At 40.2% G+C, this 27,185-nt stretch overlaps 1 protein-coding gene across 5 annotated transcripts in view; it reads right to left on the reverse strand.

The window, feature by feature from the left end:
- RASGRF2 (Ras protein specific guanine nucleotide releasing factor 2) overlaps positions 1-27,185 on the reverse strand; it is a 241,544-nt gene that overhangs the window by 51,194 nt on the left and 163,165 nt on the right. For 3 of the 5 annotated variants that reach the window (XM_040449627.1, XM_040449618.1, XM_040449610.1), the window contains exon 18: positions 15,329-15,373. The exons of the other annotated variants lie outside the window; for them this stretch is intronic. In XM_040449627.1, coding sequence (XP_040305561.1) covers positions 15,329-15,373 — 45 coding nt within the window. The remainder of the gene's footprint in view (positions 1-15,328; positions 15,374-27,185) is intronic. 5 annotated transcript variants of the gene reach the window in all.

Here is a 27,185-nt window from a genome sequence, read left to right on the forward strand (position 1 = left end):
TAATGGGTGTGAGGCGGTATCTCATTGTGGTTCCTCACAAAATACTTATAACAGAAAGGTAGTTGTAAGTGTATGTGAAAGCGGTAAGGATTTGATGAACATCAACTTCCTGAAGAACTTTTTTCACTGCTTGAGGTCATTGACTTTTTAGAGAAATACTCTCTTACTTCTTTTTTTTTTTTTTAATATTTTTTTTATTTTTTTTTTATTTTTGGGACAGAGAGAGACAGAGCATGAACGGGGGAGGGGCAGAGAGAGAGGGAGACACAGAATCGGAAACAGGCTCCAGGCTCTGAGCCATCAGCCCAGAGCCCGATGCGGGGCTCGAACTCACGGACGGCGAGATCGTGACCTGGCTGAAGTCGGACGCTTAACCGACTGCGCCACCCAGGCGCCCCAATACTCTCTTACTTCTATTTAAGCCAGCAACAACTTAGAAATTCCCTAAATCAGATACATGAACCATCTTTCTGAGGGGCATACCTGTAGCAAATCCTGATAGATCAAGTTTTATAAAAGGACTGCTGTTTATTCATTAACTGAAATTAATGCCTTAACTGGGCTCTAATGTGTTCTCATGTCATCAGATATGCCTGTGTCCCCATCTTCACAGACTTTGAAGCTATGTGATCGGAACAACAATCTTCCAAAACTCTTCAGATTTTCTCCTTATCACAGGCCACCATATAAATCGGGAGCTGCTTGGGCAATATTTATTTCTGAATTTAAGTATGAACTACATACACAATTAAGTGGTGGTAACATCCATGTGGAAGCCATTCTGTCCTAGAATCAAAGATCTAGCCCCAAGGAGTTCTTGTGCATTTTTTGCAATAGGAAATAGCATATCTTTGCAGGGCTTTACACATCTTTCAATTGTCAAGAGTGATAGCACAATGAAACCACACATACCAGGAGAGTTTCTTTTACCAATACACATATCTAGAATAGTATCACCTCAAGATTGCTGTCTTTCCAATTTTTGCATATTCTTTTTCAGTTGTAAGCACTGGTCAGAATGGCTAATTTGGGAAACAGAAGTCATCTGCAAAAGTGATAAGAGCCAAATCACTATGCAGAATCACTATGCAGAATGAGATTCAACTTTATGGTCCTTCCCCCAGACGCCTCATGAGTCATGCCATCCTGTATAGCAACTGGTAGATGTGACACCTCTCCTATTAAACTATATACTCCTTGGTGAAGGGATTTCATCTCAAGCATCTTTGTAGGCCCTTCAGCTTTGCACACCGGCACTCAGAAGTTATTTTTCTTAATAAAAATTGCATCACTCCCTATGAAAACTGAAAGTGTCTGCAAGTGCTATATATCTGAACTAAGGGCATGCTTTCACCATATTACCGTGATGATCACGTATTCGAAATCCATCACAAGCAGAACATACAATAAAGTAGTGGGGAGGGAGGCAAGGACATTGAAAATAGGGGAAAAAAGGACAGTTTCATTTTATTCTTCAAATGATATGATACTCAGCCAACTTCACTGCCTACTTTGTAAGAGGCAAGTAAAATAATGGTGAGATTACACATAGGTTGATGATGAGCTAGGCCAGTTAGAGCTACCCTGAGGCTACTGAGGACACACTATAAAAGAAAAAGAAATCTTGAGCATGGTGAAGTATTTTAACATCAAAAGTAGATCACCAAGAACTGGACCACAGAGCTCTTATTAATTCCAACGAAGCATCTTTAAGCCATCCTTCTGAATTAGTGAAGCAAGCCAGAGTAGAATCAGAAAGAGCCAAAAGGCACAGAAATAATATTGCTATCAGTGGTCCATGGTGGAGGGCTGCCTGGGAGAAAAAGTAAACACTATTGGTTACTTCATCATATATCTAGGAACTGTTTCTTGTTGGGTTTTTATCTCCAGGACCTGACATTGTAGGTCTTAATATATTTAGACTTGTTGAATAAACGCACTCTAATCACTTTAATGGTTACATTAGTGAGGGAATTAAGAAAAGTGTATCAGTGATGCATCTTTTTTCACTTTAAACAAATGGGACTCAATCTCCCCAATAACATGAATGTTATCGATGTGCTTTGCCTTACCCAGTAAATATCATTCTTTTCAATATTTTTTAAGTTTATTTATTTATCTTGAGAGAGAGAGAGAGAGACAAAGCGAGCACACAAGCGGGAGTGGGTCAGAGAGAAGGAGAGACAGAATCCCAAGCAGGCTCTGCACCATCAGTGCAGAGCCCAATGCGGGGCTTGAACTCAGGAACTGTGAAATCATGACCTGAACCGAGATCAAGAGTAGGAGGCTTAACCATCTGTGCCACCCAGGTCCCCCTCCAGCAAACATTCTAAAAAGCATGTCATATAATTGGTTTGTACATTTCTGTGCTCTTGGATTATAACCGTATTGCTGCTTTGTGCCAGGTACTGTACTAGGAGCTTTACAAGTGGCCTATAATTTAACCTTCACAACCAAAGACAATAATAATAATTACCATTTAATGTGTTCCCCCAAGTACTAGGTAAAGTACCATGAATAATGTGGCTTCTTCAATAACAACAGCAACCAAATGGGGTAAATGTTATCCTCATTCGGGGATAAAGAAACAGAACATACAAGAGGTTGGGAAACTTGGCAAAGGTCATAGTTATTAAGCAGCAGAATCAGAATTTGAGCCCAGGTCTGTCCGTTTCCAAACCCAGAGTGCTTTTAATTGCAACTCATTAGGTCCAAAGTTTAGACTTTAAGTTTTTCTTGCAAGGTGGTAAACCAACACTTAAAACTCTAACAGAAGACGCTAGCAAAGTAAGCACATTCCTGTTCTTTCTTTTAAATTTTGAGGAGTGCTGACAGAATGGCCCCATCATAGAAATATATGTTTCATATTGTAATGGATAGTAAACAAAAACCTTTATCTAATTAGAAGTAAAATGTTCTCAAAATGTGTTCTTTCCCCAAATTCGTTGTTTCTTTCCTAGGTGACCATTATATAGACTACTGCTTTTTAAACTTCTGGTCATGACTTATTAATGGGGAGTGAAATCAGTTTGGTGGGCTGTTACTAGCATTAAAAAAAGTGAAACAGATGAAAACTAACTGAAGAGATTGTGCACAGGGAGAATGAGTATTCTTGAGGGAAACTTTTTATCAGTTGTGTGCGTGTGTGTGTGTGTGTGTCCCGAGTCAAAACGCAAAATGTATTTCTTAGAATAGGTTGCAATAAAAAAGTCTGAAAGTGACTGATCTAGACAATCTGATTATTAGACTATGTTTAAACTATCTGCAGGAATTGTCTAGAAATCCTGGATGACTGTGTTCTTTATCTGAACCATGTCTGAAGGAACAAGCAGAGGATATTTCTTCTCTTCCTGTCCCCCTTTTGCTTCTGTCATGAAATACTCTCCCCACTCCATGCCCAGTTCTCCAGTTTGTCTACCACTATCTCATTCTCAGTTCTCGGTCTGTTCTCCAGCTGACTCCATTCAGTTCTCACTCCCTCATGGACATAACTCTATTTCATGGTTTTTCTGTGTACCAGGTCCAACATGTCCCCCAAATCCTTCATTTCAAGCTCCTTATGAAATATTCCCACAGTAATCACACATTCTACCCTCATAAGAACTACATCCAAGAATTAAATGTATGTTTCTTGCTCTCAAGCTCCTCCCCATGTTAACTTTCCTGTTGAGTTCATGAGATCACCACGGGTTCAGCTTCTCAGGTGGGAAACCTCACTCTTCTCTGTCTCTCTTTTCCTTTTCCCATTCGGTCAACAAATACTGTTAACTTTTTGACAGCATCTGTCAAATCTATCCCTGTAACTCCACTCTTCTGCCACAATCCTAAATCTAGATTCTTTACACATGTGTAATAGTTACTATCTCCTAGACATTCCTCCTTCTTTCATTCTGTCTTTCTATTCTTCCTCCATCTCTAAATCAATTAATCAATAGCTACAGGGCATCTACTGTGTTCCAGATATTGGGCAGGTGGTCAGTGAACAAGAGATGTGGTCCCTGATCTCAAGGAGTTTGTTCTGTAAATGGGGAAGACAGCCTCAAAACAAGTAAAACACCAAAATATCTAAATTGAAACCCTGCAAATAAGCAAGTTGCCTTTCTCTTCAAAAATCAGCTTAAATATCACTTTCACTTGTTACTGTTCCAGCACAAGTACTTCTAATGTCTCCCCATGGCATACTGAACCAAATGTAAAATATTTTCCTAGACATGAAGAGGATTAGTTACTTGCTCAAAATCACTTAGCTAGTATACTGAAAAAAAGAGGTAAATGCAGACAAGTAGGGGATTTGCACATACACTACGCTGAACATCATGCTAACAGTGTTCACTGAGTCTATGAACTGACAGTTTCACTCTTGAGAGATTATCTAGAAAAATAGCTATGATTACAGAAATTAAACTTTAGTCTGTATAGAGTAGGACAGATGGCGTAGTAATCTATGTGTATGTTCAGTTGCTTCCATTTTAATGGAATATTAGTTAGCAATCTTTTGTTTACAAAAGGGACAGAACACCTGAACTGAAGTCGCCTAGATTAAAAAAGTAATTATTGTTTATATCTGGAGATAGTTCTAGATTCATTTAGTTCAGGGACACATGATGTCAGCCTGGCCCCTGTCTATTTCTCTTCAGTGCCTTACATTCCCTTTTCATTTGCAAGTAGCAAACATGGGTAAGGTCCTGCCAGTCTTACAACCTCATATCACACCATCCAGGAAATGAGAGGGCGTGCTTTCTAGTAACTTTCACTGAAGAGAGAGAGAAATTTCTATCCCAGAAGCCCCAAACAAATCCTTGTATTTTCACTGGCCCAAAGTGGATCTATGCCTTCCTCGAACTCATCACTGTGGTGATGAAGGATAGAGGGCTGGGATGACTGGGAGATGTGCAGGGGTGTGTGTGTGTGTGTGTGTGTGTGTGTGTGTGTGTGTGTGTATGGCAGGGATATAAGCTCCCACTCAAAGTACATAGCCAGGAGTGTGAAAGGGCAGTTTCTCAAAGGTTCTATTGGCAAGACATGCATGAGACAATGAACAAACGCTGCATAGTGGTTTCTGTTTTTTGTCTTTTATCTATTCTTAAGTGTGTTCTTATCTTTCCATTTTTAAGTTCTTCTCCTTACTCACATTAACCTGAGATTTTCCCTGAGTGCAATTAACTATTACAATGAAAAAAACACCATATTTTTTCTAGACTGGGGAAGAGAAGCTCAGCAGGTTTATTACTGTCTGTGATAAAAAATACATGAAGAATGGCAAAATCAATATCTTACATTTGCTTTCATTTTTCAAGGAAATTAGTAACTAAAACTGTCAGCTGAATTGTTTTTATGGATTTTTAAAAATGTGTGCTGTCGAGATTCATAGAGGAATGATTACATCCTGAACTTACAATAAAACTTATGAGAATGTTTGTATATTATATCTGTTCTCACAATTCCAGAAAACATATCCCTTGCTTTTACAGATGAGGAAAAGGTCCAGCAGCCTTACAGATGAGGAAAGCCCAACAGCCACCTAAAGTCACAGATAGTAAAAGTAGAGACAGAACTTGTGGCCAGATGATCCAATTCTAAAACCCAGGTTCTTCCCACTAAAACACGCTACCTGAGTGCCTGGTCCCAAGGAATGCAAGGTGCTCCTGTTTATTGCTGTGTAACCTGCAGCCCTCCCACTGCTGCTGTCACCAGCTTCTGTGCTGGAACAGGAATGCGAAAGAACATACTGCCAGTGAACAGGGTGATGGTAACTTCTGCCGAAGCAGAATGAAGGCATTTGAGGAGTCAGTGGGGAAGTGAAGCCACCAAGTAACCAAAATGATTTTCAAGATTACTGCAGAGGCAAGAAGGAAAGAAACAGCCCGCAGACTGAGAGGTAACACAGGCTCACTGGAAATAATAAGTTGAACCAGTTTGAAAACTAAAATAGAGCAATTTAAAAAAACACAAATTAAGATAGAATACTTTATGTCAGAGTTTCTTGACAATACAACCAGTATTACCCAAGAGGCCTTTGAAAATACAGTGAATGCAATGACTACTGGGGAAGATGGTGGAGTAGGAGGACCCGAAGCTGACCTCATCCCACAGATACAACTAGATAACACCCACATGAGTCTAAATAGCCTAGAAAACAACCCAAAGACTTGCAGAACATGCTCTCCACAGCTAAATGTATAGAAGAGGCAACATCAAAGAGGATAGGAAGGGCAGAGACTCAGTCAGAAGTTAAACAAACCCATGGACTGTCCACGGAGGGAGGGATACTGTGGGTGTGGAGAGGGGAAAGAAACAAGACACTCACACCAGCCACCCCTGCCATGGGGAACCTGCATGGGGAAGACAAATACGCATGACACTTGGCTTTGAAAGCCAGAGGGGCATAATTTCATGAGTTCTTACAACCAGTGGGGCTTAAGAGCTGAAACTTTAAAAATCAGTGGGCTCAACTCTGGGAGAGCCGGAAGGCAGCAGGAAACAGAGTCCATGCCCTTAAAGAGACAGCACAACAAGCAGCCCCTTGGACACAAAGCATAGACGTAGCAGTTTGAAAAATGCCTGGGGTAAACAGAAGGGAAATTTCTTTACTCATATCAAAGCCCATGCTGGAGGGGAAGAGATCCTTGGGAGACTTCTCCAGGGAAAGGAGCTGATGGATACCATTCCCTCCACTGCCCCACAGCCTAGACACATGGACACCTGTGGGAACCAATGCAACACCAACACTCCCTACACCTAAGTTGCTAAAAGTAGGCCCTGCTCCCTGTGTTCTCCTGTGGACATGTCCTCTCAGTACTAGGTCTCCTCACAGAGCAGACCAGCACAAATCTTTTTTTTTTTTTCATATTGTTTTTTAATTTTATTTTTTATTGTTTTAAATTTACACCCAAATTAGTTAGCCTATAGTGCGAGAATGATTTCAGGAGTAGATTCCTTAGTGCACCTTATCCATTTAGCCCAACCTCCCTCCCACAACCCCTCCCATAACCCTCAGTTTGTTCTGCAATTTGTGAGTCTCTTCTGTTTTGTCCCCCTCCCTGTTTTCATATTATTTTTGTTTCCCTTCCCTTATGTTCATCTGTTTTGTCTCTTAAAGTCCTCATATGAGTGAAGTCATATGATTTTTGTCTTTCTCTGACTAATTTCACTTCGCATAAAACCCTCCAGTCCCATCCACGTAGTTGCAAATGGCAAGATTTCATTCTTTTTGATTGCCGAGTAATACTCCATTGTATATATATATACCACATTTTCTTTATCCATTCATCCTTCGAGGGACATTTGGGCTCTTTCCATACTTTGGCTATTGCTGATAGTACTGCTATAAACATGGGGGTGCATGTGTCCCTTCGAAACAGCACACCTGTATCCCTTGGCTAAATGCCAAGTAGTGCAATTGCTGGGTCGTAGGGTAGTTCTATGTTTAATTTTTTGAGGAACCTCCATACTGCTTTCCAGAGTGGCTGCACCAGCTTGCATTCCCAAGTGCAAATCTTGTTAACACCACATGCCCTGCCCCTGTGTTCTACAGACCTGCCCCACCCCACCCCCACCCCAGTACACTCTTGGCCAGAGCCCATCCAAAGTGGTGCCACAAACCTGGCAATGTACAAGCAGCCCCAACAAGGGCCAGCACTGCTCTCAAGTGACTCCTGCCCTAGGAAGAGGGGAATATAACCACACCCACCAGTCCAACCATGGTCCCAGCAGGGGGGCTAGGGGAAGACATCTGGACTGACTGTAGGCCCTGCTCACCATCAAAAGCTTCTCAGGGGACAACACAGGGAAGGCACATCACAGTTCAGTGCTACTGTAGCTCTGGCAAATGCCTATTCTGACTCAACTCAAGCCCAAAATGGCCCCAGATTGGCTCAGTAACAACACAAGAGACTATTCTGCCCAAAACAGGCAAAGAGAGCCATTGCAGTCAGTTGGACTGAAGGCAAATGTGGCTCAGCCACAATAGTAGGGCGCATGAAACACACATAGGAGACACCCCTCAAGTGCAGGTTCTGGTGAACACGGGGCATTGTGTTGCAGGGCACTATAGGACCTCTTTTTCATAAGACCACAACTTGCAAAAGCAGAGATGTGGCTCTCTTTCCTAACACAGAGACACAGACACATAGAGTTTAACAAAATGAGGAGACAAAGGAATATGTCCCAAATGAAAGAATAGGAAAAATCACAGCAAGAGAGGTAAATGAAATGGAGACAAATAATATACCTGATAGAGAATTCAAAGTAATGGTCATAAAGAAACTCACTGGACTTGAGAGAGTGGAGGATCTCAGTGAGACCTTCAACAAAGAGACAGAACATAAAAAAGAACCAATCATAGATGAACAACTGAATAACTGAAATTAAAAATACAGTAGAGGGAATAGTAGAATAGAGGAAACAGATGATCAGATCAGCAACATGGAGGGCAGAATAATGGAAACCAATCAAGCTGAACTGGAGAGGAAAAAGAATAATAAAAAATTAAAATAGACATAGGGAACTCAGAGACAACATCAAACATAATAACATTTGCATTATAGGAATCCCAGGAGAAGAGAGAGAGAAAAGGGGGCAGAAAATTTATTTGAAGAAATAACAGCTGAAAACGTCTCAAATCCAGGAAACAGAAATCCAGATCCAGGAGGCACATAAGCCCCCAATAAAATCAACCCAAGGATGTCCACACCAAGAAACATAGTAATTAAAATGGCAAACAGTAGGGATAAAGAGGGAATTTTAAGGCAGCAAGAAGAAAGTAAATAGTTACTTTTAAGGGAAACCCCATAAGGCTATCATCTGATTTCTCAGCAGAAAATAAGGGGAAGTGGCATGATAATACTCAAAGGGCTGACTGGAAACACCTACAGCCAAGAATACTCCATTCAGCAAGGCTATCATTCAAAATAGAAGGAGAGATAATGAGTTTCCTAGAGAAGCAAAAGTTAAGGAAGTTCATGACCACTAAACCAGCCCTTCAAGAAATGTTAAAGGGGACTCTTGGAGTGAAAAGAAAAAACCATTAGCAGAAGTAAGAAAAGTAGGACGCACACAGAGTAAAATTTAGTATATCTATTAAAAATCAGACAAAAGATTCACAAAAGGATGTAAAATATGACACCATATATCTAAAACATGGAGGAGGGGAGAAGAGTAAAGAATGGGTTCAAACTTACATGACCATTAACTTAATATAGACTGCTAGATGCATAAGATGCTATATATAAACCTAATGGCAACCACAAATCGAAAACCAGTAATACACATGCAAAAAATAAAGAGAAAGGAATCCAAGTATATAACTAAAGAAAGCCAGCAAACCATGAGAGAAGACAGAACGATAAGAAAGTAAGAGAGAAGAACTACAAAAACAACTATAAAACAAGTAATAAAATGGCAATAAGTACATACTTGTCAATAATTACTTGGGAGTGTAAATGAACTAAACACCCCAGTAAAAAGACATAGGGTGACAGAATAGATAAAAAGGCAATATCCATCTATATGCTGCCTACAAGGGACTCATTTCAGACCTAAAGACACATGTAGATGAAAAGGAAAGGGATGGAAAAGCATTTATCAGTGAAATAGAAGGGAAAAGAAAGCCAGGGTAGCAATTTTTATATCAGACAAAACAGACTTTAAAACAAATACTGTAACAAGAGACAAAGAATGACACTATATAATCAAAAGGAAAAAATCCAGCAAGATATGACAATTGTAAATATTTATGCCAACATGGAAACACCAAAATACATAAATCAGCTAATAACAAACATAAAGGAAGTGATTGATAGTAATACAATAAGAGCGGGTGACACCCCACTATATCAATAGATAGATCATCCAAATAGAAAATCAACAAATAGCAGCTCTGAATGACACATAGGACCAGATGGCTCTAACAGATATATTCAGAACATTCTATCTTAAAAAAGCAGAATACACACTCTTTTCAAGTGCGCATGGAATATTCTCCAGCAAAGATCACATAGTAGGCCACAAAATAAGTCTCAACAAATTCAAAAAGGCTGAAGTCATACTCTGCATCTTCTCTGACCACAAAGCTATGAAATTAGAAATGAACCACAAGAAAAACATCTAGAAAGAACCAAATACATAGTGGTTAAATAACATGGCACTAAACAGGAAAGGGGCAACCAAGAAATCAAAGAGGAAGTAAAAAAATACAGAGAGACAAATGAAAATGAAAACACAATGGTCCAAAATCTTTGGGATGCAGCAAAATCTGTTCTTTTTATTTTTTTAACATATTTTTTAATGTTTATTTTTGAGAGAGAGAGAGAGGCAGAGCATGAGTGGGGGAGGGGCATAGAGAGAGGGAGACATAGAATCTGAATCAGAATCCAGGCTCTGAGCTGTCAGCACAGAGCCCAAGGTGGGGCTTGAACCCACGAGCCGTGAGATCATGACCTAAGCCAAAGTCAGATGCTTAACTAATTGAGTCACCCAGGTGCCCTAAACATAGTTTTTAAAGTTTATTTATTTATTCTGAGAGGGAGGGAAGAGAGGAAGAGAAAGAATGCAAGCAGGCTCCACACTGTCAGTGCAGAGTGTGATGTGGACTTGATCTCATTAACCATGAGATCATGACCTGAGGTGAAATCAGAGTCAGATGCTTAAGTGAGTGAGCCATCCAGGCGGTCTGCAAAAGTTGTTCTTTTCTATTTTTTAAATGTATTTATTTATTTTGAGAGAAAAAGAGTGAGAGGGAGTGCACATGAGCAGAAGAGGGGCAGAGAGAGAATCCCAAGCAGGCTTCATGTTCAGCACAGAGCCTGACAAGGGGCTTGATCCCACAACTGTGAGATCATGACCTAAGCCGATATCAAGAGTCAGACACTCAATTGACTGAGCCACCCAGGCTCATACATCAAAACACAAAATCATCAGGCTCATACATCTTAGAACACAAAAGCTGTTCTAAGAAGGAAGTTTATAGCAATACAGGCCTAACTCAAGAAGCAAGAAAAATCTCAAGTAAACAATCTAACCTTACACTTAAAGGAGATAGAAAAAGGAAAAAAAACACCAAAACTAGCAGGAGGAAGGAAAAAATAAAAATTGGAGCATAAATAAATGAAATAGAATAAAAAAAAAAAAACAATACAATGAAACCAGGAGCTGGTTCTTTGAAAAGATCAACAAAGTAAACAAAATTGATAGACAGGCTCATCAAAGAAAAAAAGAGAGAGAGACATCGCAAACAAAATCAGAAATTAAAGAGGAGAGATAACAACCAATACCACAGAAATACAAACGATTATAAGAAATTATGAAAAATTATATGGCAACAAATTGGACAACCTAGAAATTCCTAGAAGCATATAACTTTCCAAAACTGAATCAGGAAGAAATAGAAAACTTGAATGGACTGATTACCAGCAATGAAATTAAATCAGTAATCAAAAAACTTGCAACAAACAAAAGTCCAGGACCAGATGGCTTCGTAGGAATTCTACCAAACATTTAAAGAAGAGTTAAAACCTATTCTTCTCAAACTATTCCAAAAAAATAGAAGAGAAAGAAAAGCTTCAAATCTTACTCTATGAGGCCAGCATTACCCTGATACCAAAACCAGATAAAGGCACTGAGAACCACAGGACAATATCTCTGATGAACAGATGCAAAAATCTTCAACAAAATATTAGCTAACTAATTCCAACAATACATTAAAAAAAAAAAAAACTATTCACCACAATCAAGTGGGATTTATTCCTGGGATGCAAGGGTGATTCAACATTTGCAAATCAGTGTGATACATGACATCAACAAGAGAAGGATAAAAGTCAAGTGATCATTTCAATAGATGCAGAAGAAGCATTTGACAAAGTACAACATCCATTCATGATAAAAACCCTCAACAAAGTAGGTTTAGAAAGAACATACCTCAACATAATAAAGTCCATATAGGAAAAGCCCACAACTAACATCATATCAATGGTGAAAAACTGAGAGCTTTTCCTCTAAGATCAGGAACAAGACAAGGATATCCACTCTCACCACTTGTACTCATCATAGTACTGGAAGTCCTAGCCACAGCACTCAGATAATAAAAAGAAATAAAAGACATCCAAATTGGTAAAGAAGAAGTAAAACTTTTACTATTTGAATTACAGAATACTGTATATAGAAAACCTTAAAGACTCCACCACAAAACTACTAGAACTGCCAAATGATTCAGTAAGTTCACAGTATACAAAATCAGTATACAGAAATTTATTGCATTTTTACGCACTAATAATGAAGTAGCAGGAAGAGAAATTAAGAAAACAATCCCATTTATAATTGCACCAAAAATAATAAAATACCTAGGAATAAACTCAACTAAGAGGTGAAAAGATCTGCACTTTGAAAACCAAGACATCAATGAAAGAAAGTGAAGATGAACAAATGGAAAGCTACTCTATGCTCATGGATTGAAAGAACAAATGTTAAAATGTCCATACTACAGGCACCTGAGTGGCTCAGTCAGTTAAGTGTCCGACTCTTGATTCAGCTCAGGTCATGATCTCACGCTTCATGAGATCAAGCTCCCTGTCAGGCTCTGTGTGGATGGCACAGAGTCTGCTAGGGATTATCTGTCTCCCTCTCTCTCTGACCCTCTCTCTGTCTCTCTCTCTCTCTCTCAAATAAACTTAAGTAAACTTAAAAAAAAAAATGTCCATACCACCCAAAGCATTTACAGATTAATGTAGTCCCCATCAAAATACCAACAGCATTTTTCACAAAACTGGAACAGATAATCCTAAAATTTGTATGAAACCACGAAAGACCAGAAATAGCCAAAGAATTTTGAAAAAGAACAAAACTGGTGGTATCACAATCTTAACTTTCAAGAAATACCATAAAGCTGTAGTAATCAAAACAGTATGGCACCGGGACAAAAACATAGATCAATGGAACAGAACAGAAATACAAGAAATAAACCCGCAATTATGTGGTCAATTAATCTTCAACAACAGAGGCAAGAATATGCAAGGAGAAAAAAAGTCTCTTCAACAAATGGTGTTGGGAAAACTGGACAGCCACATGCTGTAAGTATTCTTACATCATGCAAAAAATAAACTCAAAATGGATGAAAGACCTAAATGTGAGACCTGAAACCATAAAAATCTTAGAACATAGGCAGTAACTTTTCTATAATTAATTTGCTATAGCAACATTTTTCTAGATATATCTCCTGAGGCAAGGGAAACAAAAGCACAAATAGATGATTTGGAGTACATCAAAATAAAAATCTTCACAGCAAAGGAATCAATCAACAAAACTAAAAGAGAAGAAGCCCAGTGTCCACCAATGGATGAATGGATAAAGAACATGCAGTATATATATACAACAGAATATTATTCTGCCATCAAAAGGATGAAATCTTGCCATTTGCAGCAACATGGATGGACCTCAAGAGTACAATGCTAAGTGAAATAAGTTAGAGAAAGACAGATACCATATGATCTCACTGATATGCGGAATTTAAGAAACAAAATAAATGAAAAAAGAAAAAAAAGAGATAAACCAAAAAACAGACTCTTAAAGAACTAACTGATGGTTACCAGAGAGAAGGTGAGGAGAAAATGAGTAAAATAGGTGAAGGGGATTAAGAGTACACTTATCATAGGGGTGCCTGGGTGGCTCAGTCTGTTGAGCGTCCGACTTCAGCTCAGGTCATGATCTCACAGTTCGTAGGTTCAAGCCCCATGTCAGGCTCTGTACTGGCAGCTCAGGCCTGGAGCCTGCTTCAGATTCTGTGTCTCCCTCTCTCTCTGCCCCTCCCTCACTTGTGCTCTGTCTGTCTCTCAAAGATGAAAAAATGTTAAAAAATTTAAAACAAAAGTAAACTTATCATGATGAGCACTGAGGAAGGTATAAAATTGTTGAATCACTATATTGTGTACCTCACACTAATATAATACTGTGTGTGCTGGAATTAAAATAAAAAAAGAAAATACCGTGAATGCACTAGAAATGGTTAACATGCAAAATACCAAAAGAGAGAGAGAGGGAGAGAGAGAGAGAGAAAGAAACAAACTTTAAATTTGCTTATCATTTTCTTTTCTGCGGAACTTTGTAACTAACTATCTGAAAAAGGAGGGGAAGATGATATTTCCGTACATTAGTTTCAACTCCCCAGTAGGCATTTGTTACCTATTTTGGATTAAGATATGACACAGGACACTAATGTGGAACAATATTTATACCCTTTACATCAAGTCAATTTCCCCACAAACTAAAATAATAATTGTAAAAACCCTTCTATATTTCTTTCTACAGAATTCTATACACACTCAAGAAGTGCTTTTCCATGGGAGTGAGGAATGAATGCTGGCTTATCTGGGGAGGGTGTGTATAAAGTGTGTACAAAGTCGTGAATGAGCATGTACCCATGTATGTATGTAGGGGACAGGGAGGGGTATCCACAAAGTTAGTTGAGATATTCTGAAAAACCCGAAGCAGAAATTTTTAGAGATAGTTGGGGAGGAGGTGTGTAAACAAGCCATCTTCTTCCTCTTGATTGTTGGTGACTATTAACATATGAGAATTTATATGCATAAATGTATAAAATTTTAATGCATAAAAATGGTGGATTTTACTATTCAAAAATGAAACACACCTTGTGAGGGAGGGTAGAACCCACAAAACACAAAAGGTAGTCCATTTTAGTCAGACTCAAAATATTTATTGAGCATCTTGTGGCAGTCTCTTTTTAGGAGCTGGGATATAGCAGTGGACACAGAGAATCAAATGGCTGCTCACAGAACCTATGATCTATTGGAGGGCTCATAGTACATCTATGACCAAATAAATAAGGTAAATCAGGTATTGAAAAGAAGAGCTATGTGGAGCATAATGAGGCTTATGAGAGAGACAGCATATCTGCTAGGAGGGCTGGGAAGCCCTTTCTAAGGAGGGGACTCATGAGTTAGGATTTGAACAGCGAAAAGGAACAGCGAAAAGGTTGCATGAAGTCCTGGGCGAACGGTGTTTCAAGTAGAACAGCAAATGGAAAGACCTAGAAGCTCAGCATGCCTAGAGGGACAGAAAGCATTCCATGTGGTTGCAGCCTGGTGAACATGAGGGCCAGGGGGAGGGTGATGAAGGTGGAGAGCAGACAAGATTACCAGGCACCTCTTAAGCCAAGTTAAAGAGCTGGATTTTGTTCTCTGGTACTGGGAAGCCACCAGGGGGTGTCTGACAGGAATAATAATCTGATTTACATGTTGGACAAGTTACTCTGGCTGCCTTGTGAAGTGTGGATTGAAATTAATACAAAGTCTCAGGGAAAATGAGGAATCAAGAATAGTACCGCTGTTTGGGGCCTCCGCAGCTGGGTAGATAATGATGCCATTTCCTGAAATGGGAAAGGGATAGGTTTGAGGAAGAAAATCAAGACTTTAGTTTTAAATTGAAAGATGTCTCTTATAGATATCTAAGTGGCAGAATCAATGGGGCTATTATACATTAACAGCCTGAAACTCAAGTAGAAATGTTCAGACTGGAAATGTAAATCAGACAGTATTAAACATTTAAATGGGACTTAAAATCCTGCCACTGGATGAGCTTACTTACGTGGACAGTTTTTAGTCAGGGGAAAAGGTCAGAAAGAGCCCTGTGGCCCCACAACCAGTAGAGATTTGGCAGAAGAGGAGCCAGAGAAGGAGACCAAAAGGGGGAGGAGAGCAAAGTCAAAGGAAAATCAGGTACATGTGGACTGTGGGAGGCAAAGAAGAGAAGCGTTTCAACAAGGAGGAAGTGATCATCTCCGTCAAATGCTGGCAAGAGGTTGACTACGATGAGGGCTTTGGCTTTGGCAAGATGTAGGTCATTGGTGATCTAGATACAAGTCATTTCAGGATTGGCAAAGTAAAAATCTGAAAAGAGGGAAAAAAGGAGGTGATGAACTGGAGACATTAAGTGTGGATAACTCTTTTAAGACATTTTGCTTTGCAAACAGGCAGCAAAATGGAGCAGTAGATAAAATGGGTGAATTGAAGACTGGTTGGCATGCTGATGGCTATGACGAATAGAGGGAGAATCTGGTGTTCAGGGAGAATAGGGTAACTGCATGATAAGAGTTCTTGAGGAGGAGACAGGGAGACAGGGAGTGAGGTGGGGGTAAAGTGGAGGGGATGACCTAAAGGCAGTGCAGGGATGATTCTTCCAGTGCCACAGGGAGAGAGCAGATCAAGAGTCCACATGTGGTGGGCTTATGAAATTAGTGGGGAAAGAGGTTATCTTTGAGGTATTTCTTTTTCACTGTGAAATAAGAGATAGGACCATCAACCAAGAATGGAGAGGAGTGTGGAGATCTAAAGAGAGAAGGCATGAAATGGTCATCCCAGAGTGTAGGAAAATAGCGACACGAGGATTTGCTGGCAGTGTGGAAAGCTCATTTGAGATCTGAAGTTGGAAAGTGAGTCAAGGCAGCACAACTCTGGGAGTCTGCAGAAAATGGCTGAATACCAAATTCGTCTGATTCCATCACATTCAGTTACAGTCTTAGCTGCTCCATACTCCCTGTCTGGGATCATTCCATCAGAACTTGCCAGGCAAGGCTTCTGTTTTTCCTCATGTGCCCTGGAGGCAGCCGCAGAGAGGTGGAGGGTCAGAATGCAGACATTCGTGTCCGCAGCTGCTCTTGTGGTCTTTTGTTTTAAATTCTGTGCCTGCTTTGAATCTTACAGAAAGTGCAGTGAGGAGAATATGACTGCCATCCAACTGTGTACTGAAGTGTGCAGTTTAAAGACCCTCCAAGGATTTCAGACAGATTCTGAGCAGTCTACAGTATAATTCTACTCTAGTGATTAGTTTAACAATGCTGACTGATCAATGATCGCCACAGGTCCCTTATGCAACAGCTTTGGATCCATCACCTTCCCCACCGAGGGCAAAAGCCTCAATGTTGCTAGCAGCACAAATGGCAGTACTCTAAGTGCATACTGCCAGGGTCACCCCTGTCCTTCACTCTCCACAGACATCGCCACGTCACCTGTGACTTGAAGACTGCAGCCACCTCATGAAGGAGATCAGGAGACAACTCTCCTTTCTTTTAAAATCTCTCTGCAATTCCATCCTTATTCTCCTCCTTCACCCATGGAGAGGGCAGCATGATGTGATGGCAGAAACAACTGTTTAATGGGCTTATCTCACTGAGAAGCCTTGGAAGATTTCTTTGTCTCTCAGGTTCTCATTTTCCTCTTTGGTAACACAAGGTGCTTGCTTATTTAAACATTTTTTTTTTCAACGTTTATTTATTTTTGGGACAGAGAGAGACAGAGCATGAACGGGGGAGGGACAGAGAGAGAGGGAGACACAGAATCGGAAGCAGGCTCCAGGCTCCGAGCCATCAGCCCAGAGCCCGACGCGGGGCTCGAACTCCCGGACCGCGAGATCGTGACCTGGCTGAAGTCGGACGCTTAACCGACTGCGCCACCCAGGCGCCCCGGTGCTTGCTTATTTAGATGCCTCCAGGGTCCCTTCCTCTGTGTCTCCTTGGACAAAGCTCAGGTGTCCCACCATGCACTGGACAGCCTTGCTTCCCAGGCATCATGAATTACCTGCCCCCCCACCATTCCCCCATCTTTCCTCCTAGCACCTCAATCTCCAAGGATGCCTCCCCTCTGCTTACGGAGGCCTTTCCTCAACGCTGCCACTCCCTCATATGTGACAAAGGAGGCTGTGTCTTTCTTGCTTATCTTAGGTATCTCTAGAGTATTTTTAAGTAGGCAAGGGCTTTCAGCAGAAGGAATAAAGTGTAGCCCTTGCCCCAGTAATCCTCTGGTGTTCTAGTCCTCAGTGCTTCTTGGGAAAGCTGGGTAACACCAATTCCATACACCTGATTGCACCCGTGCATTTCCATAAGGCCTCCTTTGTGGAAAGAGACCACAATCCCATCTCTTTTTTTGGAGGTACAATGGCCGGGGTGCACCGTGTAGCCCCATGTGGCACAGACAGAACCAGATCAGACTGTAGGAAAGGATGAAAGGGGCTCCTAAGAGTCAAATCACTAGAAGCAAAGAGGAGTCTGAGCTGGAACTGGTGCCCCAGAATCAGTGCCAGGGCTTAGGGAAGACGGAAGCCATGTGATCCAGGCTAGTTAACAGACACAAGCCCCAGGGGTGGCGGTGAAGAGAGCGGGCTTCATAGGAGCATCTCTGTGGATTGGCCGAAGCTTCCGCATCAGCAGCAGAGACACCTGGGACCAACAGGTGAGGCTCTGACGTGGTTAGGATGGGACAGCTGGCCTAGAGGAGCACCAGCAGGCAAGCAGGGACAAGAAAAAACAGCACCAAGAATTCTTGGACCTATTTCCAAGGAACCCTTTGAAAGATGGACTTTCCAGTGATGATCCATATTAGATGCAAAGTGGGGGAAGCGATTCTTACTTTATTGTAATTCAAGTATCAGAAGAAATTGGGCCTCACTCTGGGGTCCCACACTGGAGGCCTGGGACACTGGGCTGGGTTCACATCTCTTGTCATGCAATGGGTCTTATGCACAGTGGGTACTCAGTCAATCTGTTCAATTACCCTTATTTTATACAATCCAAGATTTTTTATTCACTTTATCATTTGTGGATAAACATACCAACACAGGCTGGTTCCGTTTATTGGAAGACCTTGGTATTTCCTGAGTCAGGAGGTTCCTGAACCTCCCTGTCTTGGAATTTACCACACTTCTCCTCCCATCCCGCCCTCCCCAGGGTCTGTAACCACAAGACTTGAGGTATCGTTAAAGTACTTTCAGTTTAGCAGCTGAAGACTGAGAAGAGAGGCTTGCACACAGCTGTGGAAACTTCAGCCCCAAGAAAACACCCTGCATACAAGGGCAGGGTCATCCTGGGCCCCATCCTCAGCCCACCCTCCACCCTAGCTGGGGATCGGCCCCGCCTGACTTCCATGTCTCTGCAGAGTGTTTCAAGCAAAGTCTGTTTATATCATTTCAATGGAATATGGCTGCTCACTGCTCAATGCTGAAAACTTTCAGATAGATTACTAACAATTCTTCAAACGTGTTTGAGACCTTCAAAGTTCCTCTTTGCCCCGCCCAGACACCTCATCTCAATCACAAAGAACTTTAACTCTCATACAGGAATTTCATCATTCTGCTCTCCAGAATCCATGCTTTGCTCATCAGGACAACACTTACTAATGGGTATGCAACTGCAAAAAGGTACCAGAAGCTTCCCCAAGAATTCCATTCCCTAAGTCTGTGTTACTGTCACTATTCATCAGGCTAGAGAAAGTCCTTTCTTAAAACCACAAAATCTGATAGTATTTTCTACTTAACTCCCAAGAAATGATTCAACAGTCTACCAAATACATGTACAAAAATGTTTTCTGCCAGATCAAAGTATTTTGTTGATGTAAATGTGAATTAATGAATTCCTAAGCTTCATATGGATTCCTAGGCTTCACCAAGGTCGACCTATTGTTTTCATCAAACTTGCCCCAATTTAAAGGCCAGGGACCTTAACTCACACAGTGAATACTGAATACGTGTGGTAGAAAGTCATTTTGGTTAGAAAAACAATTTTCTAAAAGTAAACTAACATCTTGGAATTGGGGTTCTACTGGAAGACCTGACGCGCAGCTCAAACTCATGGACCACGAGATCATGACCTGAGCCGATGGTGGATGCTTAACTGACTGAGCTACCCAGGTGCCCCGGGTTATCTCCATTTTTTAGAAAATAATAATGATATAATAATAATAGCAATCGCTTACGCAGTATTTATTATATGCCAAGCGCCCTAAACACCTTACACATATTAACTTATTTACCCCTCCACAATAACCTCCTGAGGTAGCAGAGTTTTTGCATTGCACAATGTCATCAAGTACCATTCATATCAACTAAAAAGTGACTACAGCAGTTATAGGTTCTAATTTCCCCATCTTACAAAAGTTCTTGAATGAGAACAACCTCCTGGTGCAGCCAGCCAGCCTAGCTCTCTGATTACACAGCATCACATGCTGGGACACACAACACATCTCTACTCTCCCCAGGTCAAAAAAAAAAAGAGTCACTTATTCTAAGCACAGGACTTGTTGTATACTCATATGCACATAAACAGGGAACCCACAAGAGCCCTCTAATTGCATGTTTTTTTTTTCTTGTAGCTAGACATATTGCACAGAAATTGCTTTGCTTAAAGATATTTTAAATTAGGGAGTTTGGGAGTCAATAGAGGTGCATTTAAATTTCTGAAAGCACTTTATGTGCCTATTTGACTATCTTATTTTTGCATATTCTTCCAATATATTCATATGTTTATTTGAATTAAGATGGTTAAAAATGCACATGTTCTTTTAAGCATAACTGATTACATGTAAAGGGATAAGATGGAGGGGTGTTCCTTCCTGTACTCTGAGGCTTGAAGGCTCAAAACTAAAAATTTCCAGGATTTCTAGCAACTCAGGTCCTCGATGCAAATTAAAGCATCTGCTCAGGGCCTGGAAGGAAGGTGGCAGTGAGATGGAGGGTGCTTTCTGCTGCTGCTGCAGCTATTTCTGCTGGCAGCATGGCCATGGAGGCCAGGACTCTCCCGCAGCAGCACTGCACTGCCTCAGCCCGCAGACACAGCAGCAGTTTCCTAGTCACCGATGCAGCCAAATCCATGTCTTCTCAGTTCAGTGCTTTCTGCAGCAATCTCCTGCTTGTCCAGTGTCCCGGGACAGCAGAGGCAGCAGTCCCCTCGGTGGTCAGTTCTACATGGCATTCCAGAAGTGATTCCTGGAAGGTCAGCCTGGAGCCTACTCCCCCAGCCCTGCCTATGTACCCAGTTCCCTGTAATAAATCTCTTCCCAAAGAAAACAGCTACCTTGGGGCACCTGGGTGGCTCAGTCGGTTAAGTGTCCGACTCTTGATTTTTACTCCGATCATGATCTAGTGGTTTGTGGAAGTCAGCCCTACATGGGGCTCTGCACTAGCAGCATGGAGCCTGCTTGGGATTCTCTCTCTCCCTCTTTCTCTGCCTCTCCCCAACTCACATGCTCTCCCTCCCTCTCTCTCAGAATGAATAAGTTAGAAAGAAAGAAAGAAAGAAAGAAAGAAAACAGCTAACTTGGTTCCCACAACCAAACTTTAAGAGATAACAGATAGCAACTGCCCAGTGATAAGTGTCCAGGAATCTGCCTATGATGCTCAATATTTGCAACCAGAAACCAGGAGATATCTTTCCTGGCAGATGTCAGAGAGGGGGACAGTGTCTGAGCAAGTCTTGACATTCCATTAAAACAGCACATTTCACACTCAAAGGTACTATCCCTAGAGGCTCTTCAGTTTTGCTGAGCTGAAGCCCATTTTCTAACAGACCTGTATACTTTCTACATAAATACCCCTGTTTCTCACAGTTGATTTCCCACCACTGCCTCTACTAAAAAATTTTAAGGCAGAAGAAAAAAGAAAGACAAAGGAAAAAGAACAAAAATCTCAGCAGAGGTAGGGAGACTTCACAGAGGAGTTTCTTTCTCGACCCTGAAGACAGTCCTGGGTCCATTAGGCTCTCTTGATCTATCTTTAGAAGACAATTAGCCTGTAAGAGTTCTAAAAAGCCTGTCTCAGTCTATGTCTGCCTTCCAGAATCTGGCCTCTCATTCAAATGAGAACCAAACCACTATACAGGATTATTCTATAGATTCAGACAAAACGGATGACTGACAAAATGAAAGAATTCAAGTAGAAGATGATAGTCCATATCAGACTAACATACAGTCAAGAAATTCACTGGTGCCAATAAGGTTCACAGCAATATGTTCATTACAAGGATTTAAATAAGGCATCAAGTCATCTGCACATTTCAATTCATAAATAGGACTCCCTGTATACAAGATGGAGAGAAGCCACAGTAAGCACAAAACATTATTTGTGTTTGGTCTAAGAGATCCTCTCCAGCTACCGAATTTCACTAAGCTTAGAAGAGCTCTGGGGCACCTGGGTAGCTCAGTTGGTTGAGCGTCCAACTCTTGATTTCGGCTCAAGTCGTGATCTCGTGGGATCCAGCTCCTGCCCTGCTCACCTTTTTTTTCTCTCTCTCCCTCTCTCAAAACAAATAAATAAACTTAAAAAAAAAAAAAAAAGCTCTATGACTAATACCTAGAGTGTCCTCTTAAGAAAATACATTTTCACCTCTGGCTCCTGAAGATTCTAAGAACTGGCTCATATACTCAGGTCTAAGGGCAAGGACTTAACAGAATCTCAATCATACAGTGAGGTCATTTATTAGAGCTTATTCCACACCATCAGCCCAGAGAAAAGGCTGTTTTCTTTCAAGATCACATCTCAGAAATACTCTCTGATGAAGGAATAAAACCCAATCAGCAGACTATTGCTCCAGCCATCACGTGGCTCTGTTTTTTTTCAGTATGACCAATTCTGTCACCAGCAAGATAATTTTCAGCTCTATGAGAACTCGCCTATGTATCAGAAATGTCAATGGTTCCACAATTTATGAACTTACTCTTTTGGTAAGATGCAGGGGGAAATTATGCAATTACCAATGGTGAATTGAATGGTGAATTGAATCCTTGACCCATCTGAAACTCTGATCACATGATGGGAATGCAATGATCACAGTAGACAACTGGCACATGTAAATGCTCTCTTTTTAGCATAAAATAATTACCAAAACACATGGAAAATTCCTTAAGCATCAGATGAATTAACCTACTCTGTTCTAAGTTAGCTATTATAAGAATTTTAAAAGAAGGCAGGAATAAAATACATACAATTAAAAGCTCCTTTCTTATCCATCTCCAAAACCACAGCCCCTGACTTTTGGTTCAGGGAACTGCAGCATTGATAAAGTCATAAATCTTCTTTCAGAGTTCTAACTAGGGTTTTCCTTATAATAAGATCCCTGGGAGAGAGTTCAAAAGAACCCACTTAACTCGTATCAACTTTTGCTCTAGAGGGAAGAGTTCAAAGTTCCAAGGCACTTGTGGAACTCCCCAAGCACTGCTCTAAGCCTGACCACTAGAGTCACTAATAAGCTTTTCACTGAAGATAACAGTAATGGATATAATGGCTAGGTCACTAAAACACGGATAAATGAAAGGACATATTATTTTAATGGGTTTTTCAGACATAATTTACATGCCCTGAAGTTTATCAAGTTCAAGTGTATAATTAGCTGATATTTAGTAAACTTAAGAGGGTTGTGCAACCCTAATCACAACCCAACTGTAGAACATTTCCATCACCCCTGGTGCCAATCTGCCATCTGTTAGAAGGTGGATGAGGACTGTAAAGTATCCTCCAAACTGAGAAGGCACTTTGAGATCAAAAAACAAAGCATGCAATTCCATATAGTTTACACACAGAGTTTTATCAGGGTAACTTCCTGACAGAGAGGACTGGGCAGATGAAATAATTCACGGCTGCACAGTTACTCTCCTCAAAGTCCAGACCTTAATCTAGATTTTTCAGAGTGAGAGGATGCACAGAAGGGCACTGTAGTGAGAATCAAAGTGTTCACGTACACCTAATTGACAGCTAACCTTTAATTAGTCTTGTGGTGCCATTTGTACATTAGGAATGGGAGAAACTGTGTTATGTTATCTTTAAGAAATTTACGGAAGTTCAAAGCAAGCCTCTCCACATTCCAGCCTTGGTGGGCATTTCTAAGGTATGTATATTAACCTCCAAGGGACCCAGATTATGGAGCATACATGAACAAGATGGATGGCCAAAAGATGGAGTCAGTCTTGTCAGCACTCCTACACAGTCAATCCCTGTTCCCACCCCCCTCCCCCCCAGGACTGGGAATCTGCTTCCTTAACTTTACTTTTTATAGATTTATAGATGTACTTTTTCTGGAAATTTCATATAAATGGAATCCTGCTATGTGTGGTCTTTTGCATCTGGCTTCTTTCAATCAGCACACAAGTTAGCACACTACCTGCTGCCTGTTTTGTAAATAAAGTTTTATTGGAACACAGTCACATCCATTATTCATTTGCACATCATCCCTTGCTGCTTTAGAACCATAAAAGTAGAGTTAGGAAGTGGCAACCGAGACCATGTGGTCCGCAAGCCTAAAATATTTACTATCTAACCCTTAAAACAAAACAAAACAAAAAAAAAAAAAAAAACTGCTGACTCATGGGGCTTCTGGGTGGCTCAGTCCGTTGAGCCTCCAACTGGCTCAGATTATGATCTCAAGGTTGGTGAGTAGGTGCAGAACCTGCTTCAGATCCTCTGTCTCCCTCTCTTCGATCCTCCCTCACTTGTGTTCTCTCAAAAATAAACATTAAAAAAACCCAAAAACTGGTTACTCCTGACTCAGCATATTTTTGATATTTATTCATGTTTAGGATGTATCAGACATTCCTTTTTATTGCAGAGTAATATTCTATTCTATTAATTCACTGCATTTTGTTATTCATTCACTTGTTGATGGATACCTGAATTGTTTCTAATTTAGGACTACTGGGAATAATGCTGCTATAAACACTCATCTACAAGTCTTTATGTGACCATAAAGCTTCATTCCTCTTGCATAGATATCTAGTACCCAGGAATGGAATTGCTGGATCCTGTGGTAATCTTATTTTGAAGTTTTTAAGAAACTGGCAAGCTGTTTTCCAAAGTGATTCTACTATTTAAATTCCCACTAGCAATGTATAAGGATTCCTGTTTCTCCACATTCTCACTACTCCTTGCTATTTTCTGTGAATTTTATTACAGCTATTGTAATGGATATGAAGTCACATCTCATTGTGGCTTTAGTCTGTATTTCCTCTAATGGGTAATGAACATCTTTTCATGTGCTTTTTAGCAAGTTGTTCATCTTCTTTGGGGAGACATCTATTCAATCTTCCACATGTTTTTACTCTACTTGTTTGTCTTATTATTGAGTTGTAAGAGTGCTTTATATATTCTGGATAGAAGTCCTTTATCAAATATATGATTTGCGAATATTTTTTATAGGTGTTTTCACTTTCTATGGGTGTATTCACTTTCTATGGGTGTTTCCATTTTTTTTCTATGGGTGTTTTCACTTTTTTGATGGTATCCTTTTAAGCACAAAAGTTTTCACTTTCAGTGAAGTCCAATTGATCCTTTCTCTTCACCTGTGGATCTTGCTTTTGATGTTGTATCTAAAACTTCTTAGTCCAATTAATGCACTCAGACTTCTGCTGTTTTTTATTGAAGTTCATAATTTTAGCCCTTACGTTTGGGATTAATCTGTTTGTTTATAGCCACCTAATTACTTCCAGCACCATTTGTTGAAAAGACTATCCTTTCTCCATTGAATTGCTTTGGTACCTTTATAGAAAATCATTGGACCATTCAGGTCAGGATTTATTTCTAGATTCCTGCCCCTGTTCCACTGATATATGTAACTATCCTATGCCAGTGCCAAAGTGTCTTACTAATTGTAGTCTTCTATTCAGTTTTGAAATCAGGAAGTCTTCCAACTTAGTTCTCATTTTTCAAAATGTCTTGGCTATTCTGAGTTCTTTGCATTTTCATAGGAATGCTGGCAAAAACAAAACAAAACAAAAACAAAAACCTTGCTGAGATTTCTAATATATACATTTAAAGTTACATACTTTTTTCAGGATCAGTTTGTCAATTTCTGCAAACAAGCCTATTGGTATTTTGAAAGGAATTGTGTTGAATCTATCAGTTTACTTCCTTTCTTCCAATCAAGATGACTTTATATTATCTTTTTTTCTCTCTCTTATTGCACTGAAGATACACCACTGCAATGCTGCATAGAAGTGGTAAGAATGAACATCTGGATATTGTTCTTGAGATTACCAGAAATATTCATTCTTTCACCATTAAGTATGATGTTAGCTGTAGATTTTTCATAGATGCCTTTTATCAGGCCAAGGAATTACTCTTATTTCTAATTTCTTGGATGGGTATTGGATTCTATGAAATGAAATCTGTTTCTATGGGGATAATCATATCATTTTTATTCTTTATTATATTTATATAATGTATTATATTAATTGCTTTCTGATGTTAAACCAATCTTGCATTTCTGGGATAAAGCCCCCTTGGTCATGGTATTTAATCTTTTTCATAAATACTTGGATTTAGTTTGCTAATATCTTATTGAGAATTTCTGAATTTATATTCATGAGAGATAATAGTCTGTAGTTTTGTCTTCATATGTCTTTGTCTTGTCTTGGTCTCACATTAACACTGGCTTTATAAAATGAGTTGGAAAGGATTTCCTCCTCCATTTTCTAAAGATTTTATGAATAGTTGACGTTATTTATTCCTTAAATGTTTGGTAGAAATCACTTGTGAATGCATTTGGTCTGGGATTTTCTTTTCGGGAAGATTTTTAATTACTAATTCAATATCTGTTATTGATTTGTTCAGATTTTCTATTTCTTTTTTTACAAGTTTTTAAAATATTTATTTTTGAGAGAGAGAGAGAGAAAGAGGGAGGGAGAGGGAGAGGGAGAGGGAGAGGGAGAGGGAGAGGGAGAGGGAGTGGATGAGGGGCAGAGAGATACAGGAAGAAACCAAATCCAAAACAGGCTGCAACTTACACGGGGCCTGAACTCACGAACCCTGAGACTCATGAACCATGAGATAATGATCTGAGCTGAAGTCTGATGCTCAACTGACTGAGTCACCCAGGTGCCCCCCCCCCCTTGGCCTTTAGTAACATTGTTTTGGTCTTACATTCTATTTTGCCTGATACTGGTAGAGCGAGCCACTCCAGTCTCTTATAATTACTCTCTGAATGAAATATCTTTTCCATTCTTTTACTTTCAACATATTTGTGTCTTTTAATCTAAAATATGTCTCATATACAGCATATAGCTAGATCTTGAATTTACATCTGCCATTTTGCTGTTTTTTATTTATTCTGTATTAGCATTTTGTTGCTGCTGTAATAAGTTACCAATTTAGAGGCTTAAAGCCACATAAATTAATTATCCTAGTTCTTACATGGGTCTCACTGGTCAAAAAGCAAAGTGTTATTGGAGAACCTGGGTGGCTCTTGATTTCAGCTCAGGTCATGATCTCATGGTTCATGGACCCAAGCCCCACATCAGGCTCTGCACTAACAATGTGGAGCCTGCTTTGGTTTCCCTCTCCCCCCGTGCCTGACCACACACACACACACACACACACACACACACTCTCTCTCTCTCTCTCTCTCTCTCTCTCTCTCTCTCAAAATAAAT

Source organism: Herpailurus yagouaroundi, unplaced genomic scaffold (genome assembly GCF_014898765.1).
Source record: "Herpailurus yagouaroundi ecotype Mexico unplaced genomic scaffold, PumYag 29, whole genome shotgun sequence".
NCBI classification, from domain to species: domain Eukaryota; kingdom Metazoa; phylum Chordata; class Mammalia; order Carnivora; family Felidae; genus Herpailurus; species Herpailurus yagouaroundi.